Source organism: Symphalangus syndactylus, chromosome 17 (genome assembly GCF_028878055.3).
Source record: "Symphalangus syndactylus isolate Jambi chromosome 17, NHGRI_mSymSyn1-v2.1_pri, whole genome shotgun sequence".
Taxonomy (NCBI): Eukaryota; Metazoa; Chordata; class Mammalia; order Primates; family Hylobatidae; genus Symphalangus; species Symphalangus syndactylus.
This window is the reverse complement of record NC_072439.2, coordinates 45,751,138-45,769,677: the sequence shown is the minus strand read 5'-3', so window position 1 is coordinate 45,769,677 and position 18,540 is coordinate 45,751,138. Positions and strand designations below refer to the sequence as shown.

The 18,540-nt window shown below is 37.0% G+C and overlaps 1 protein-coding gene across 5 annotated transcripts in view; it reads left to right on the top strand.

Annotated features, from left to right (window-relative positions):
• Window positions 1–18,540, top strand: part of NELL2 (neural EGFL like 2) — a 447,696-nt gene that overhangs the window by 277,867 nt on the left and 151,289 nt on the right. For all 5 annotated transcript variants that reach the window (XM_055246787.2, XM_055246786.2, XM_055246790.2 and 2 more), the window contains one exon: window positions 12,085–12,210. In XM_055246787.2, coding sequence (XP_055102762.1) covers window positions 12,085–12,210 — 126 coding nt within the window. The remainder of the gene's footprint in view (window positions 1–12,084; window positions 12,211–18,540) is intronic.

The window sequence follows — 18,540 nt, the reverse complement described above, 5'->3', positions numbered from 1 at the left end:
TTTTTTAATCTGCCTCACTCCTTTCATGTTCTGCGGTCATAGTTACACGAACTGAAACTATTTAATATCAAGTGAGCTTCCTCCTAGCTTCCAGTTTTACTCTTCTCTAATTCATCCTCTACCATGCATTTACAAAGATATTGTTTAGCAATAATAACATCTCATGTCCCTGCTGAACACCCTTCAGAGGAAAAGCACAAACACATACGCCCCTATGTGTATGCTTAGATAGGCATAGAATATGTCTGGAAATTGCAGAAGAAATTGATACCAGTGGTTGTCTCAGGGATTAGGAGTGGGAGAACTGAGTGACTGTGACTCACATTTACTTTCATGTTACATTGTATTGAATCTTTTAAATTTTAAAGCATGTGTATATATGACATGTTCTAGAATAATTTAAAAAACTTAAGTGATTACCATTGATTATATGATAATGTCAAACTCTCATATAGTGTGTAAGACCTCCACACAAACGCAGCTCCTGCGTACTTCATTAGGTGCGTTGAGTACTTTGCTATCCTTCAAATATACCAAATTCTGTTAATTTCCAACATTCGCATATAGTCTCCTTGTTTGAAATGCTCTTTTATCGCATCTCACCTGGCTAACTACTTTTCCTTTAGTCCTGTGCTTAGATGTCAATTTCTCCTTGTTTGTAAGACTAGGTTTGGAGCCCTCACTTTGCTTTCCAGATGGCACTGTCCTTCTCAAACTCCCATTCCATTTTTTAAAATTACTAGTTGTCTCTTTTGTCACATCCTAAGCTCTGCAAAGACAGATACTGCATCTGTTTCATTCAGGCTATGCTGTTGGTATGTAAGTTATTGTAATACCTTCGACATAGTAGGAAGTCAGAAACTATTATATGGACAAACCTACACATGCCTTTGTTCCCCACCTTCCACATTCTCTCATTTTTCTTCATGGATGTTATTTATGATACACTCTCAACCCTGTCTGAGATTTTCCTAGTGCATGTCTCTATTTTTTTTTAATTCAGGAATCCCAAAGCTAAGAATAATATATTCTATCAAGAGTAGCAAGAAAGCTGATATAATGCCAGAGCTTTCACTCTTTTTGAGGAATGTACCATACAATTTACAATGAATGAAATTACAAAATGAATGAAGCAAATTTGTGGCCATTATTTTAAGATGTCAAGAAAATCATATGTTTCAGTCTTATCCTTCAATCATACATTCAGATGAATACAGTTTTTAATACATAGAAATTAATATATAGTAAACAAACTCATTAATGCCACTGACTTTAAAACATATGATTGCTGGCAGTTCCTTTCAGTGTTAGCTTATTTGTAAATGATATTTTAATTTATTCTTTACTGGTATTTCACTGAGCAGCCTACTTAAACTTAGAAATTTTATATTTAAAAAAATTCTTATCTTCCCAAATGTTACTCTCAAATCTCTTTCCAGAATTACATTTCTTAGAACTTAGTCTTTATCCTAGTTTGTGAATTATTTTGTTGATATCTTTGCCAACTTTGCCAGCCAGTATTTCACAGGTGGTGAGTCAAGCTTAGCAATAACCCATATTGATCTGTATTATTTTTCAATATGTGGAGTCTTTGCAATTGAGCTGCATGACTTCAAGATTTTATTGGCTGATCAAGAAGGCATTAGTGTTCATTAACATACTAATATAATCTTCTTACAGGATATAATCAAGATAAATGTAGCTTTAGAAATACACTATACTTTAAAAAACAAAACAGCATCAATGACATCCTAGGTATAATGTGGCAGGAAAGGGAGTGTCATGCCTGAGTGCTCACTGCCTCTGAGCCTCGTCTGGACATGAGTCCATAGACTAATTTTAAATCTGGGGTCTAGAAATGTTGCTCTTGTTATGGCTGCCACTCATTAACTATATAAGCCTGTCCTAGAGGGATCTTCCAAAAACACAGATCTGATTCAATTAATTACCTCCTAAAACCTTTCCTATTTTACATAGGATGAAGCCCAAATTCTTTAATATGGCTCACAAAAGCTTTGTGATCCCATCCCTGCCTCCTCTTTAGTTTGTTTCTGGCTTCTCTGTGCCTCTGTTTCTTCAATTCTATATTACCGGGGTTAGATGATTTCTAAAGTTCCTCTCAGATCTAAAAATCTATGATTCTGAATAATTACAAAGTTGGCCTCATCTTTCAAATAGGATAAAAGGGAATTTATAAATTTATAAATTCTAGTTTCTAAAATAGACCAGCTTGAATTATCCTGGGGCAAGAGAAGCTGTTCAAGTATAAGAAACACAGTTTACTTTTGCTTTTTAAATTTGGTAGAATATGACTGTATAGCTTACAAAATCCTGGAGAATCAGAAACCACTGCAACCACATAGATCATGTTGGAATTGCGAAGTTTTATGGCTAGTAGTGACTTGAAAATTATCTTTCAATGATGAAATTAAGATCTGAAGGGACTAAATGCTTGTCAGGTTTGTAATAAATGCAGGTCCAGAGTTCAGGCTTCTTTATTCCCACCCCATTTTTCCTTTACTATGCAAGACTGTTTCACCAGGATGGCTTGTATTTGCTATTCATACAAAAGCCCATGTCTAAGTAAATGCCCAGGCAGTGTGATCAGAAGACAATGAATTCACTCTGCCACGTTGAGCTTCACATCAGACCATTGTAAATGAGGACACTTTCCCCTTTGTCCTTTTAAAGGAAAAGCCATAAAAAGATTCATTGATTCATTCAATAGATATTTATTCAGGGCCAGCCTTTGTTGTGGACAAGCTCTATACCCTCTTGAATCTTATATTCCAATGGACATAGCTAGCAGATATATTAACAAAAACTTAATAGAATACTTTCAAATACCAATGAAGATACCATATGAAGAAATTTGGACTGGGTAGATTACTTAAGATTAGTAACCACTTAAGACTCGGACTTTTATTAATTCATAAAAGGTCTTCTTACCTTGAATGCACTTCTTACCAACTCCTCAATTATGCCATTTTACCAACTCTCATAAGATATATCTATACCTCCTCCCTACCTGCTTCTTCCAAATGCTTTAATGTCTTCATATCACTACAAAGAAAGTGCAGTCCTCCTATTTGTTGGTCATTTAAATACATTCACATTGTGTCCCCTTTCCCATAATTGTATTTCCATTATTTTCCTGCACAAATGCTAATTAAATGGATTATTTATTGTTCCTGAACATTTCATGTTTTTGCTCCTTCTGCAGCAAAATAACATGAGGTCTTACATTATAAGTGAAGTGGATTTCTTCAAAATCCACCTCAAGCCCTGCCACACTATTATATTTTCCCTGGATATCTCTACTCTTAGTCATTAACCTTTCTCTGAATATCAGTCCCTGTAGGATATGTGTGTGTATGTGTGTGGGTTTTTTGGCACTTACAATGTAGGAACTCATGTTGTTATTCGTGTAAATATATCTTGGATTTTTAATTTCACTATCAGCTTCTCAAGTTGGTAGGAGGGGGCAGAGTCAGAAAATTATTTATATCACCAGATATAAATTCCCAAATGTGTTCTGCATTAATGGGTTCTCAGAACAAACAAGCACTGTGTTTTAAAAAAAGTCTGTTGCTCCCTATTCAATGCACAATGTGTATGTTTCTGTTATATACTATGCATCACTTTATAATGTGATCATATATCTGTTATTTTCTCCGGCTAGAATTTATCTTTGTCACCTAATGCGGTACTTGGAACATAGTGCATGTCCATTATATACTTGTTGAATAAATGAATGAAGTTTTTTTTTTTAAAGTGTCTCAGAGCTTATAATTAGCTTATGTACATTATGAGTGTTTAGAAGGCAACTAGGAAGATCTATAGTAATATAGTGGTCTTGAAACTTATTTGACCGTGTAATATTTTGTTTTCAAGGAACCATGAACCTCTATTAGAGATATTGCTCTTTAAGCAATGCTGCTTGTGAAATGCTGCCTTCAAATATAGAAGGCAGCTAACTGGATGACAGTGCTGATGATCATCATCCATTTCCTGGATTGTAAGCCCTTTTAAGGCAGGGTCTATCCTTTAACTCTGTAATAAATTTTGGATGGGGTGCAAAGGGCCATGTGGTCCAACGGGGCACTCTTTGTTTAATTCTCTACAACATAACCAGCTTATGTCAGAATATTTCTACTTGGCAGCCTAATCAAAACCTGTGCAGTTCTTTCTGCTTAGTAGAAAGTCATAATGAGTCAAAGCCTACCCCTGAAACTATCCACTCGTTGCTGTGGTTCTACCCCATAGGGCCATCAGAAAATCCAATAAAATGCCTTTGTACATAGAATATACTCAATGAATGTGTAGAGAATTGAAACTGAATTGTGAGAATTTGACTTATATTAGGTTTTTGAACTGAGATTTGCAACTAAAATACACCCTGGACTAAATTTGACATGATTTTCCACCAGATTACTTTTTAGTCATGCCATTTTTATGCCTGTAAATATCCGTACATGTAAATGGAAATGACATTTATGTAACTTTGCAATTTCAGTACATAAACACAACTCTTTGGGGAGTTCTTCCTCTGAAGACAGGGCGTGAGAAATCAAAAAAGGCAAGTGGCAATTAGATCTACAGAGTTATGGTGGTATTTTTTGCTATTTTTACTTCGCTCTGTCTCACAACACTACTCCAAGTGATAGGCTGACACTTTAGATCTCTTGGTCATGAATCTTATATGTCTATGAGATCCAAATCATTGAGTTCCTAAAAGGTTTCATATTCAATAGTCTTTTTGTTTTTGCTTTATGATCCTACGTGGAGTTTTCTCTGACCCTATGATAGCTTAAAAGGGAAACATCTATAACAGAAGATTGGACAAGTCACTGTCTCCTAAGCCTCTGGGATGTAGACCAAACACTGAACAGTGAGAGACAATTTTTAGAAGGCCAATTTACTCTTGCACAATTATCTCCATTTATGTTTATAAATCAAATTATCCACCATTGTGGCTGTAAATAGGGTCACATTAACAGAAATAATCCTAATTCACTGGCTCTTTTTCCCACCTCCTCTCACAGAACTTTAGTGCCATCAAAGTTCCCATCTCTTAAGTATTCTTGGGAGAGATCTGAGGTATTTCACACATACTTTTGAGTTCAATTAACAAGGTTTGGTAGCTACTGCTGCTGGGGTAGGCTACGTCTATGGTAGTAGTCCCCAACCTTTTTGCCTCCAGGGACTGGTTTCGTGGAACACAATTTTTCCACGGAACCAGGGGCGAGGGCTCTGGGGATGGTTTCGGGATGAAACTGTTATACCTCAGATCAGGCATTAGTTAGATTCTTATAAGGAGCACACAACCTAGATCCCTCGCATGAACAGTTCACAATAGGGGTTGCACTCCTATGAGAGTCTCATGCCACCTCTGCTCTGACAGGAGAAGGAGCTCAGGCAGTAATACTCACCTGCCGCTCACTTCCTGCTGTGCAGCCCACTTCCTAGCAAATCAGGGACTGGTACTGGTTCGCCATCCCGGGGTTGGGGACCCCTGTTCTATGGGATATTGTTTTGTCTTTGGAGAGAGTTATGGTGCCTAATGTAATTAATGTTTGCTCCAGCTGGGACTCACTGTCCTGTTCTAGACACTGAAGCTGCTTTCCTATCTGTACCAGGAACTATCATCTCTCACCAGGAACCACTTTTGTTTGAGGAAATGCCACAGTGTGATCAAAATAATTCCTCTCTCTGATAACCAGGGTGTTTTCACTGAATTGTTTCTTATAATTGGCTCTTTCATCCTCGTGGGTAAATTATTCATATCTTTGTGCACATGGACTTGTTGATGGGACCCTCTCTAGCTCACAAGCTTAAGCCCAGGGGACTCCTGCTATGGCTTTCAGAGGGGTCTAATTAAGCAGTAAAGCCATTTTGTCTGTGGCTTTTCTTTGTTGGGAGACTTTTTATTCCCGATCCAGTCTTGTTACTTGCTATTGATCTGTTGAGGTTTTTTATTTCTTTCTGGTTCAGTCTTGGTAGGTTGTATGTGTCCAGGAATTTATCCATTTCCTCTAAGTTTTTAAATTTATTAACATGCAGCAATTCATAATAGTCTTTTATGATCCTTTGTATTTCTGTGGTATCAGTTATATGGTCCCCATTTTTGTTTATCTAGTCTTCTGTCTTTTATTCTTTGTTATTCTATATAACAATTTATTTTATCTTTTTAAAAAGCCAACATTTCATTTTGTTAATTCTTTGTTATTGTCTGATAGTCTCTGTTTTATTTCTGGTCTGATCTTTGTCATTTGTTTTCTTCTACTAATTTGGGTTTGATTTGTTCTCGCTTTTCCAGTTCCTTGAGGTGCATTGCTATATTGTTTATTTGAAATATTTCTATTTTTTGATGTAGGCGTTTATTACTATAAATTTCCCTCTTAGGACTGTTTTTACAGTATCCCATAGGTTTCGCTGTGTTGTGCTTTGATTCTCATTTGCTTAAAGAGAACTTTTTATTGTCTTCGTAATTTCTATATTGGCCCAGTGGTTGCTCAGGAACATGTTGCTTAATTTCCATGTATTTGTACAATTTCCAGAATTTCTGTTGTTATTGATTTGTAGTTTAATTCCATTGTGTTCTGAGCAGACACTTGATATGGTTTCAATTTTTGAAACTTTTGGAGACCTGTTTTGTGGCCTAACATGTGTTCTATCCTGGAGAACTTTCCACGTGTTAATGAGAGGAATATTTATTCTGCAACCATTGGGTAAAATTTTCTGTAAATATTAACTCCATGTAGTATGTAGTGCAGAATGAGTCTGATCTTTCTTTGTTGATTTTCTGTCTAGATGATCTGCCCAGTGCTAAAACGAGGGTGTTGAAGTTCACAGCTATTATTATTTTGGGGTCTCTCTCTTTAGCTATAATAGTATATTCTTTATATAACTGGGTGCTCTTGCGTTGGGTGTGTATACAATTACAATTGTTATATCTTCCTACTGAATTGATTCCTTTGTCATCTATATTGACCTACTTTGTCCCTTTTTATGTTTTTTAACTTGAAGTCAATTTCTGATATAAACATAGCTACTCCTTCACACTTTGGTTTTCATTTGCATGGATTTTTTTTCATCCCTTCTCTTTTAGTCTGTGTATGTCTTTATAGATGAAATGGGTTTCTTGTACTTGCATCATGTTTTTTAATACATTCAGCTGTTTTATATCTTTTAATTGATGAATTTAAGCCATTTACTTTCAAGGTTTTTATTAATGGGGACTTCTGTCATATTGTTAATTATTTTCTGATTGTTTTACATATTCTTCCTCTTTTGTTGTTTACAATTTGATGGGTTTTTTTATAGTGATAATATTTGACTCGTTTCTCTTTCTCATTTGTATGTCTGCTCTACCAGCAAGTTTTATACTTTCATGTGTTTTCATGATGGTAGATATCTTTCTTTCACTTCCAGATATAGGATTACCTTAAACATTTTTCGTACGGCTGGTATAATGATGATGAATTATTTCATTATTTTCTCATCTGAGAAAGAATTTCTTTACCCTTCATTTTTGAGGGATAGCTTTTCTGGGTATAGTATTCTTGGCTACCAGTTGTTGTTGTTTTTCTCTTTCAGCACTTTGAATACATCACTCCATTCTCTCCAGGCCTCTAATTTTCTGCTGAGAAATCAAGGTAGTCTGATAGGGATTCTTTTATATGTGACTTGATGCTTCGTTCTTGCTGTTTGTCTTTGACTTTTGACAGTTTTACTATAATGTGCCTTGAATAAGACCTTGTTGAATTACACTTATCTGGGAATCTTTGAGCTTCATGTATCTGGATGTTTAGAGTTGGGAATCTTTCAGCTGTTGTTTTGTTAAAAAAGTTTTTGATGCATTTGTTCATCTCTTCTCCTTCTGGAACTCCCCAAATTCAAATTTTAGTTACTATGTAGTTTCCTATAGGACACCTAGGCTTTCTTCATTTCGTTTTGTTCTTATTCTGTTTTATTTCTTTTGATTTTTGGTCTGACTGAGTTATTTCAAAAGCCCTGTATTTAAGTTCAGAAATTCTTTCTTCTTCTCCTTGATCTAGTCTATTGTTGAAGCTGTTATATTTTTTATTTTATTCATTCAGATATTCCCTTCTAGGATTTCTGGTTTTTTCTTTTTATGGCATCTATCTCTGTTGAATTTCTTATTCAGATAATGACTTGTTTCCCTGATTTCTTTGTATTGTTTATCTGTGTTCACTTGTATTTCACTGAGTTTCTCTAATGTCTTTCCTTTGAATTCCTTTTTAGACATTTTATAGATTTTCTTTATGTTGGGATCTGTTACTTGATAATTATGATGTTCCTTTGGAGATGTCATGTTTCTTTGTTTTTTCATGTTTCTTATGTCTTTATGTTGATGTCTGTGCATGTGGTGTAACAGTCTCTCCTTCCAATTTTATGGTTTGGCTTTAGTAGGGAAAGACTTTTTTCTATAGATGTGTCTGTATTGTTGGTTTAGTAAGATGCTTTTGCTTTGATTCTGGGTAGGCACAATATTGTAGTCTCTGTATGATTTATAGGGCTATAATTAGTATCATTGGTGTCTATGAGTTCCTCAGTGACTTGACTTAAGCTGTGATTGTTAGTGGAGGCTTTGGTGATGCTTTGCTGGGAATGGGAATTCTAGGTGGGCTGGTCCCTGGGCACCAGTGGTGCATCGGTGGGCTGGGTGTGGCTAGTCCTTGGACCCTCAGTAGCATTCATGGGCACCAGCAGTGGCAGATATGGGTGGGCCTGTTCTCGGGCCTCTGGGTGGTGTGCTCAGGTTCTGATAGTTGCAGTGGTGGGCCAACTGAGTGGGTCGTTGATCACTCAGACAGCATTTGTGACACTGATGGTGGCACTAGTGGCAGTTTTCCAACCCTCAGGTCTCTGAGCCACATGCCCAGGTACTAATGGTGGTGGCAGTAGGTTGGGCATGCTGGTTTCTGGGTTCCCTAAGAGGTACATGTGAGTACTGATAGTGGGTGGGGTAGGCCTGTCCTTAATGTCCCTGGATAGTGTGCATATATTCCAGTGGCAGCAGGCATGGTGGGCCCATACCCAGGCTCCTGGCCAGCACAAGTGGGCAGTGTGGGATGATGCCCAGATTTGTGATAGTGCACATGGGCACCAGCAGTGGTGGCAGCAGGAGAGACTGGTCTCTCAAGCACCATGATGGTGCACCTGGGCCCTGACTGTGGTAGGTAGGATGGATCAATCCTCAGGTCCCTGGATAAAGCATTTGGGTGCTGATGGCAGGGGTATTGGGTGGGAGAAGCCTATCCTCAGCCCCCAGGAGGGCACATGGCCAGTCCCGAGGTCTCCTGAAGGCAAGTACGAGTACATGGTAGCCCTGCTGCTGGAGAGGGCATGATTGTTGTCATTGGCAGTGACCCTGGGCAGGCGGCTCTCAGTTTCTAGGGAGGGTACGCTTTGGCTTCCTTTGTCCCATGGGTTGCTTCCTCAGTGTGTTCCATCATCTATTTCCCAGTGTGTAGGACATTGTGTGGACTAGAGTGCTGGGGACCCGCTTGCCCTGATGGGTCCAGCTGGTATTATGGCAGCATAGCCCTCTGGATGGACGTGAAGGGATGCCATGGTGCTCTAGGGATGTAGAAAAGCAGGGGCTTTTGGGCCTCAGGACAGGATGTCATCTTTTGAGGGATGGACTCTCAAAACTGCACCATGCTGTAGTTGCTTGGGTCTCAGGAGGGTTTGTAGGACCCTATGTGAACTCCCTTTCTGGAACAATGCCATCCTATGGATTCTAGGCAGCTTCCTATACTAGGCTCAGGGCCTTTGAGGGCCTCGGGTCTCTTTTGCGGCTAGGATTATATGAGTCTGTGGTAGGAATGTGGACCTCTGCAGGTCTTTCACTTACCTTTTCCCCACAATAGATAGTTCCTCCTGGCTTTGAGCTGATCTTGCCTGGGCCAACTGCTTAACTTCTCTCTCCCATGCCTCAGAGGTTCTCTGACACTTTCCTGCTGAATTTCAGAGTTGTCTGTTAGAAACTCAATTTGACATGCGGCTCTCTCCTCGCTGTTATGATCCTTGTCTGTCGAGGAGGTGAGTACCAAGCTCCTCTAGTAAGCATCTTGAATCCTCACCCTACTTAGTGGTGATTGTTAACCTTGGTTATGCCTTAGGTCAGAAGTCACCAACTTATGACCTGTGAGCTGAGCTAAATCTGGCTGGCTCACCATCCATTTTTGTAAATGGACTTTTATTCCAACACTGCCAAGTTCATTAAGGTATGTGTTGCCCATGACTTCCAAAGTCTAGAAAATTTACTGTCTATCCCTTTGCAGAGTTTTTTTTTTCTGACCGCTGTATTACACTCATCATGGAGAAGATTTTTTTAAAAAAATCATTGCATGTGTTCCACCACAAACATGTAAATTAGAATTTGGAATGGGTTTTGGCAGTTGGCCCAAGAACTAGTGTTTTTTTGTTTTTGTTTTTTAACATCCCAGATGAATATGATGGACAAAGTTAAGAAATACTAATAGATAATTTATACCCTTGAGGAATATGTGGTTTGTTTTGGAGAAAGAAACTTATAAAAATTAATAAAAATACAATTGACGCATCTATAATGGAAACATTTACAAAGTCCTGAGGGAGCACAACATTGGGAGTATTTTAGTTCACTAGGGAAGTTTTTGTAGGAGGGACGTTTAAATAGATTCTTGAAGGATTAATCTACCGGTAAACAAGATCCACTGTGATGGTGTCAGGGAGAGAAGGAGTAGCAGTTATAAGTAGACAGAACAGTATATATAAAGGATGATAGGTAAGAAAGAGCAGGTAGGTTAGAAACTATGTGGCCAGAACACTGAGAGGGGAGAAGGGAGTGAGGTCATCAGATGTGAAATTGGAAAAGTAAAGACCAGACCAGGAAACATTTTGTAGGCTCAGATAAGAGGTTTGGAATTTATTATGCTGTCCATGGAATTGAATAGAAAATTGAGTTTCTCTAGGACTCAGTTTTGTCCCTCTATAAAATAAATAGTTAGCTCATATGAATGATAAGAACCCTACAGTTCTAAAGTATAGATTCCTGAGATTATGTCAATTATTTCTTTTGACATTCTCAGGACTGGGAACATAGTTGGGCTTACACAAATGACATGGCCCCTGTAGTGGTATGTCACCTGGCTATCTCTTATAGTTGATCCATTTCTATTAACAGTATAAATGAATTCAATGCTACTTTGTGGAATCATCAGAAGGATTTGAGAATGCAGACTTCTGGATGGGAAATTCCTTGTCTGACCAATGCATTAAGGCCCTTAAATACTTGTAAAATGATTTATATTCTATGCAGAGAGATGCTATTAAATGAGGACAGTTTCATTGTGAAGTGTAAATGTGAAAATTCACATTCTTCACAATGAGTAGCAGTGCTTCTTATGGGTTAGCATCCAGAAGTCATTATATATACTCAAAACTCAGTGTGTGAATTACCATGTAAGATCTTTAATATAATATCTTATTTTACTATTTTGTAACTTCTCATCTATATCAGGTCTCTATTGTAACTTTATCTGTATTTAGATACTTATTGGGATAGCTATATGTCTACTTTTATCTCTAATAAGCTCATGCAATTGGCTTCATATCTTTAAGTGAAGTTGTTACAATTCTGGTTTATATCAAACACTATATTTTCCTCTTTCAGGGTCTGCTCAACTGTACAGAATAGCTGGTGAATCAAACAATAATATGTGGCAGGCTCTGTGACTGAAGATTGCAGGATACTAAGGCAGCCCAATCTTTGCATTCTGATTGATTTTATCAAGCATAGGCAGATGAATGCACTGAAAATTTCAAAAGATATTTAGATGATGGAAGTTAAAATAGACAGACTTCTTCAAAACTCCAAGAAGAGCTGTTGGAAAAAAACTCATGATTTTTGTCATTTGAACATTAAACACTCCTAGCAAAGGAGATATCGTGAATGCTTTTTTGAAATGCTATTCGTTTAGTAAATACTTCCCTCTCCCTACCAAAGAAAATTATATAGGAGCTCCAGAATATTGCCCACTGTTGACCTCTTTGTCCTGTTTTTCTTCACAGACATCGATGAGTGTGCTGAAGGGCGCCATTACTGTCGTGAAAATACGATGTGTGTCAACACCCCAGGTTCTTTTATGTGCATCTGCAAAACTGGATACATCAGAATTGACGATTATTCATGTACAGGTAAACGGTGGCTATTTGTGAAATAAAATCCTTTTATGTCTGAAGTTTACTTTTAAAAATTTCTTTGACTCTCTTTTTTTCAATAAGTATACCATAAATACAACAAAACATAAGCAAAATCATATCTTCTTGATTTGATAGTTATTTCTTAATCTGTTCTAAAGAAAAAAACACCTGCTTGCTCTGGATAAATATATACTCCAATTTGCAAGATAAAAACCCTAAAAAATGAGTATATGCTACATTTATACTTAGTATTTATGCTCAAAACTTGTGTGAAATACTATGGTCAATCTGAGAAACAGTCCCTAAATGATATATGATGATAGATTTTTGAATAGAAAAATAGTAACATGAATAATGTGATTTTTTTCAGAAATAGATTTTTAGAGTTCTAGGACATGGGACTATTAAAGATAATTGAGCTTCTTCACACGTCTGAGAAGTACAATTGAGAACTACATCAAAGAAGTTTTCTATATTTTTGTTGTATGAAATACCACTCTTTTAGTATCATCTAAAGTCTTGTTAGGGATATTGTGTTAGTAGTGTCTGAAGCTGGTCCTGGCTTGGGGTAATACAGCATATTCCTTTTATTCTATAGCTTTTTACCTGTAGAATATGAAAACAAAACAAAACATGGTGCTAGAAGAGTAGCTTGAATACTATAGGATTTGAGGAAATGTGGGTGTGAAACAGAACATTTCTTTCCATCTCTGTATTTTTAAATAGAAGAAACAAAAATAACATATTTTAGAAAAACAGATAGAATCATAAAACTGGAGAGCACCCAAAAATGTTATTCTTGTCACTTATTTCTCTACCTCCAACTTCATGATCTTTATCAGATGCATGTATAAACAAAACCTAGATGTTTCCAGGGAAAGAGACTCCATAATCCTCCCTAGTAAAAATATGAATCTGTACTAGAAGTATCACTTTGTCTTTGTTTTAGTTGTCCGCTTCTAAGTCTTCATTATAGTGTCCATACTGTCTGCTAATTGATAGCCTTATCACAGGGAAGGATCTTCTTCTAAATTCAAATATAGTATTTATAAAAACAAAATGATGGCATTCAAAAATAATGAGAAATGACTTCCCAATTTATGAAAAATAACTGAAGATATCCTGGAGGTAGAAGATATTTAATATAAAAATGCTGATGGATTTACAAATTCCAGTCTTTTTTGTCAGTTCATCCTAAACATTTCCAAATTATGGAAACAATTCTTCATTTTTTTAGACAAAATTTAACTACATTGAGTGGAAGAGTGTCTTGAAGTAGGACTACAGAGAGGCTTTTCAGCATAAAAAGAATATAAAAGAACAAATTACAATAAATAAATGGAATATATCGTTTACTATACTATTGATAATACCAATAAATCTGAATTTCTATTTAATCTTTAACAAGAAAACTAAGATAAAACTGCTGCATCTTAGAATGCATATATTTCAAGGTGTGCCTATTAAAAATGAGTGCTAGCAATTTCAGGGCAGCCCACTGATTCTTTGGTATTATAGACTTGAAAAGCTTTGCGCATTTTTATATTTCCAAATGATTCTCTTTGTTTTTGTTATATTCTTAAAGTAGTGTTCGAAATTTTAAGTGAAAGGACATGGGACATAATTTGGCCTACTGTTGAGTAAGGAGTATTTCTGCAGGGCAGGATATTTTTAAGAGATTCATTTCCATTCTGAGTCTGTTGGATATAAATCCAAGGAATAGTTTAGCTTTCATACATTTACAGAGAATCTTCTGCTTTGGCTTCGCCTCTCCCGGTGCACTTTCCTTCCAAATACAATCCTACAAATTAATGTTTGTTTTTGACTACTTGGGAGGAATTTTCCCTTACCATTTCAAAGTATCTAATGATATAAATGAACTATTCCTTTGTAGGAATGTGAAGGGAGTAGAAAATCATTTTAAGAAATGCTATTCAGACTATGATTTTTTTATGCCTAAGGAACCAGAGCCAAGAATCTCAGGATCTGGCAGATGATAAAATGTATTTCTTTAATGAAGCACTAGCATTTTCAACTAACACCACTATTTCTATGCTACCACTTAAAGAGGAGAAACTTTCTTGCCCTTAAATTTTCTCTCTATTATAACTAGGTCTATGAACACAAAACTTGGGTTTTTTTTAGAGAATATGTTGATTTTATTTTTAGTCCAGAGTCAGCTGAATATCGCCAAAGCTTATTTTTGTTTAATGTTAGGCCATAGAAGGTCAACACATATTCCAGGTTTCTGTAAAGGAAATACATGTTTTCATTTTATGTCCTGGGATTGGCTCCCCTACACTTTGATATTAGAGTCTGTACACAAGTCTTAAAGAAATTACTCCCCTAATGGGACTTTGCCTTGTGACCAAAGGCTTCTAGCCTGTTCCTTTTTGAGAGCTCCCGTAAGACCAGAGTAGGACTTTATTTATCTTATAAAATATTGAGATTTATTTTTTTCTAAATTTTAGTAACAGACACCCACATACTTGTAGTAGGAGACGTTCCAGAATGAATGTCAAACCATCACTGCAGAGCCTGTCCCTGATGTCTGTGACCGAGCTCTTGGAATTCCGTGTTTGTTTTACTTCTGTATCCCTGCCCCTCTTTCCTGTTAATGAGCCCCCTGCTAACAGAACAACAGATACTTCCAGCAGACTCTCAAAGTTGCTTATCCCATGTGGAAATTAATCATAGATATCTAATTTAAAGAAGATTCCAAGAGCAATACACATTGCTTAATAATTAAGAGCTTTGATCAATAAAGAAGCCTTTTTCTGCTTTATTTGTTTAACCTAGTAACTGGCATACAAATTACATATGCAAGTTGGTCAAATTGCATATTTTTTTCTTTCAGTTTCAGATGATTTGAGTTAGATTTTCCTCATGTTCATAAAATTTTGTAGATGGAAGAATTATTAAAGATAATCTGGCTAAATCCCTTAAGTTTCACAAACGAAGAAACTGAGGCTCAGAGAGATTGCTTTATCCATAGTTAAACATCTAGTGAGAAGCAAAGGGGGCTGGAATATGAACCTCTTTATTATAACTCTTATACTATTCACTGTTTGTCTAATTTGCAGCCATACAAAAGTAAAAGGAAATGATTCATATTTTATGTAGAAACACACTATTCAATACATTATGTTCATTATTTAAACTGCTGTCTTTATAGGTTATTTAAGTTAATTAGCTTCAATTCCAAGACAAATTTTTACCCTACACATCTTATAGTAATGACCCTAAATCAGAAGTTAGTGGAATAAACATGAATCACCATTTTCTGGGCCTCTGACTCTATTCCAAAGTTGTGGAAATGACTCAGTTGCACCATTTGCACAAATGATGCATTTGTTTTTGCTCTTCTAAACTCATCAATATAATTTTCCTTCCAGTGAAGGTGTTATTATTTTTCCTAATTAATGCTTCATAATTTCTCTCTTTACATCGTTTCATGTTCCTATAGAAAAAATACTGGGTATTACAAGGGAAGAGAGAGAGAGGAGCAGGAGGGAGGGAGAATAGATAAAGGAAAGGAAGGGGGAAGGAAGAAGGGAAGGGAGAACAGAGAGAGGGAAATAGAGAAGAGAAAAAAAATGGAAGGGAAGAGAAGGAAAGAAATGGAAAAGGGAAGAGAAAAGGGAAGGGAATGCAAGAGAAAACATGAGCCAAGATGCTTGAGGCCCATTCTTCAGGATCTCTGCAAAAGTAACCTATTTTGTTTATGCATAACAAAGTTTCTTGATTACTTATATGGACTAATGGCTTTTTTTGGTTCACTCACATAAGCATTAATTAAATTGGGTAGATCTTCTTGAGTTTTACTGGGAATCTCTTCTTGGAACTGGCCTTGAGTAATGGAAGAAGCATGAAACATCTCCAGAAACAAAGATGGAATTGTTACCAGTGGCAAATATCTGAGTCACATGTCACTGTGTTACTGGTGGAAGATATTCGAGTTACCAGTGGTGAATCCATGCAGGTCTGCAGCAACCTCACTGCTTACCTCCTCAGAAGAAAGAATTCAACTGAGGACTGAGGGGCATAAGGCAGAAAAAGAGACTGAGGCAAGTTTCAGAGCAGGAGTGGAAGTTTATTAAAAAGTTTTAATGCAAGAAAGAAAGTACACTTGCAAGAAGAGTCTCAGATGGGTGACCCAAAGGACAAGTGCTGTGTTTAACCTTGATCCTAGGACTGTATAGGCTGGCCCACCTCCAACGTCTTGCCCTCCTTTTCCATGATTCTTCCCTTAGGATGGGCTGCCTGCATGTGCAGTGCCCTTCTTACGCTTGGGAAGTGAGCATGCACAGTGTATTTAGGAAGTTGTATGCATGCTCATCTGAGGCTTTCTTCGCTTTTCCAGTGGAATGCCCCTGGAAAGTCATACTATGTCATTTTGTCTCTTAATGCACATGCCAGAGAAGTTGCTTTTCCCTGGCATCTGCATTCAGTTAACACTTTAGTGAGACACGTGTGGACCCTCAGGAAATGGCGTTTCCCTGGTGCTGGCTGCCAATTCATCACTTTTAAAGAAGCAATGTGATAATTGCCAAACCATCACCTAACATTCCTGATGAGTGGAGGAGAACCCTCTCCTGCCCCACTCATGCCTGTCTAACTACCTATAACAGAATCAAGAATTTTGAGTAAAGATCTGAGTGAAGAGGCACTCATTTCAGATCTTCCTCACATTTCTCTCTGCTCTCTACTGCAATGAAAAAGGAATTCTGATTCTTCTTTTGTGTTGATGAGCTCTATGTTTAGAGCTCTGTGTTTAGCTCTTTAGAGTGGGAATAGGAGAATGGGAAGGATGGATGGGTAGAAGGAATGGAAAATTCTCTTGCCCCAGCCTAGGGATTAAATTGATCCTTTAGGGTAGTGGTTGTCAGTTGTGAATTCCCACCTGACAAAGGATACTTGAAAATGTCTGGAGATATTTTTGGTTAGACAACTATGTGGGAAGGAGTTACTACTGGGATCTGGTAGGTAGAGGCCAGGGATGCAACTAAACATCCTGTAATATTATTAGGCTAGCTATCTGCTTAAGGAAATGTTTTATTTCCTTGGAACCCCATCAATGGGAATTTTTCTCTGGTTACCTTTCAGATGAGTGATTAATCTTCATCCTTTACAAGATATCTGGCACAGGACGGCTAGGTCCCCACCTTCCAAAAAGATTTACATGGCCCAAAATGTCAGTAGTCCTAAGGTTGGGAAATCCTGCTTTAGAGTCACCCAATTATAATTGTAAGATGCATATTTTCCTTTTAACTTTCCCTGTTCCCCTTTCAATTTCCTTTAGGCCCTGTATAGGGATACCTTCTCTTACTTCTTGTGGTCCCCAGTGTCCTTTTATTGTCCTTTGGCCACAAAAAGGACCCAGTTTTAAGTCCCACTCACCATTAAGTTCTTCTGTCTCCTTTCTTCTATCAAAACCCGGATTTTAGCTTTACCTAGGTGAATGATTCTCCAATGATAAAATTACAGGCCTCAGCAGAGGCAGCAGAGGCAGCAGAGAAAATTTCTTAGGGCCCCTCAAATTACACTATCCTGATGCATGCTCCATATACTTTCTACTGATTTTTACTGCTTCTATTATCCCAGGGCCTTCTGATGCTGGCTTTGGTCCATTTCATATATCATAGGAGGTTCATAAAGTGTCTAAGCACAAGGAGTTCTACTAGATACTTGAGTTTTTGTTGTAAAAAAAAAAAAAGAGAGACTCCTCTGGTGTTCCTCAAGGAGTTTCACTTCTGTAAGTACTTAACTTTTTATAGCATTGAATATGCCTAGTGCTTATATTTTATTATCTTTTAGTGGTCAATTCTTTTTCTCTAACATGGTTGATGTTGAATTTGTTTAAAAAGTTATCACTAATGAGCAGTGATGATAAGCTTTTTTTCATATGTTTCTTGGCCATATGAATGTCTTCTGTTGAGAAGTGTCTGTTCATATCCTTTGCCCACTTTTTAATGGAGTTGTTTGTTTTTATTCACTCCAAATTTGTTTAAGTTCCTTGAAGATCTTAGATACTAGCTTTTTGTCAGATGGATGGATTGCATAAATTTTCTCCCATTCTGTAGGTTGCCTGTTCACTTTGATGATAGTTTCTTTTGCTGTGCAGAAGCTCTTTAGTTTAATTAGATCCCATTTGTCAATTTTGGCTTTTGTTACCATTGCTTTTGGTGTTTTTAGTCATGAAGCCTTTGCCCATGCCTATGTCCTGAATGGTATTGCCTAGGCTTTCTTCTAGGGTTTTTATGGTTTTAGGTCTTATGTTTAAGTCTTTAATCCATCTTACTTTTTGTATCAAGTATAAGGAAG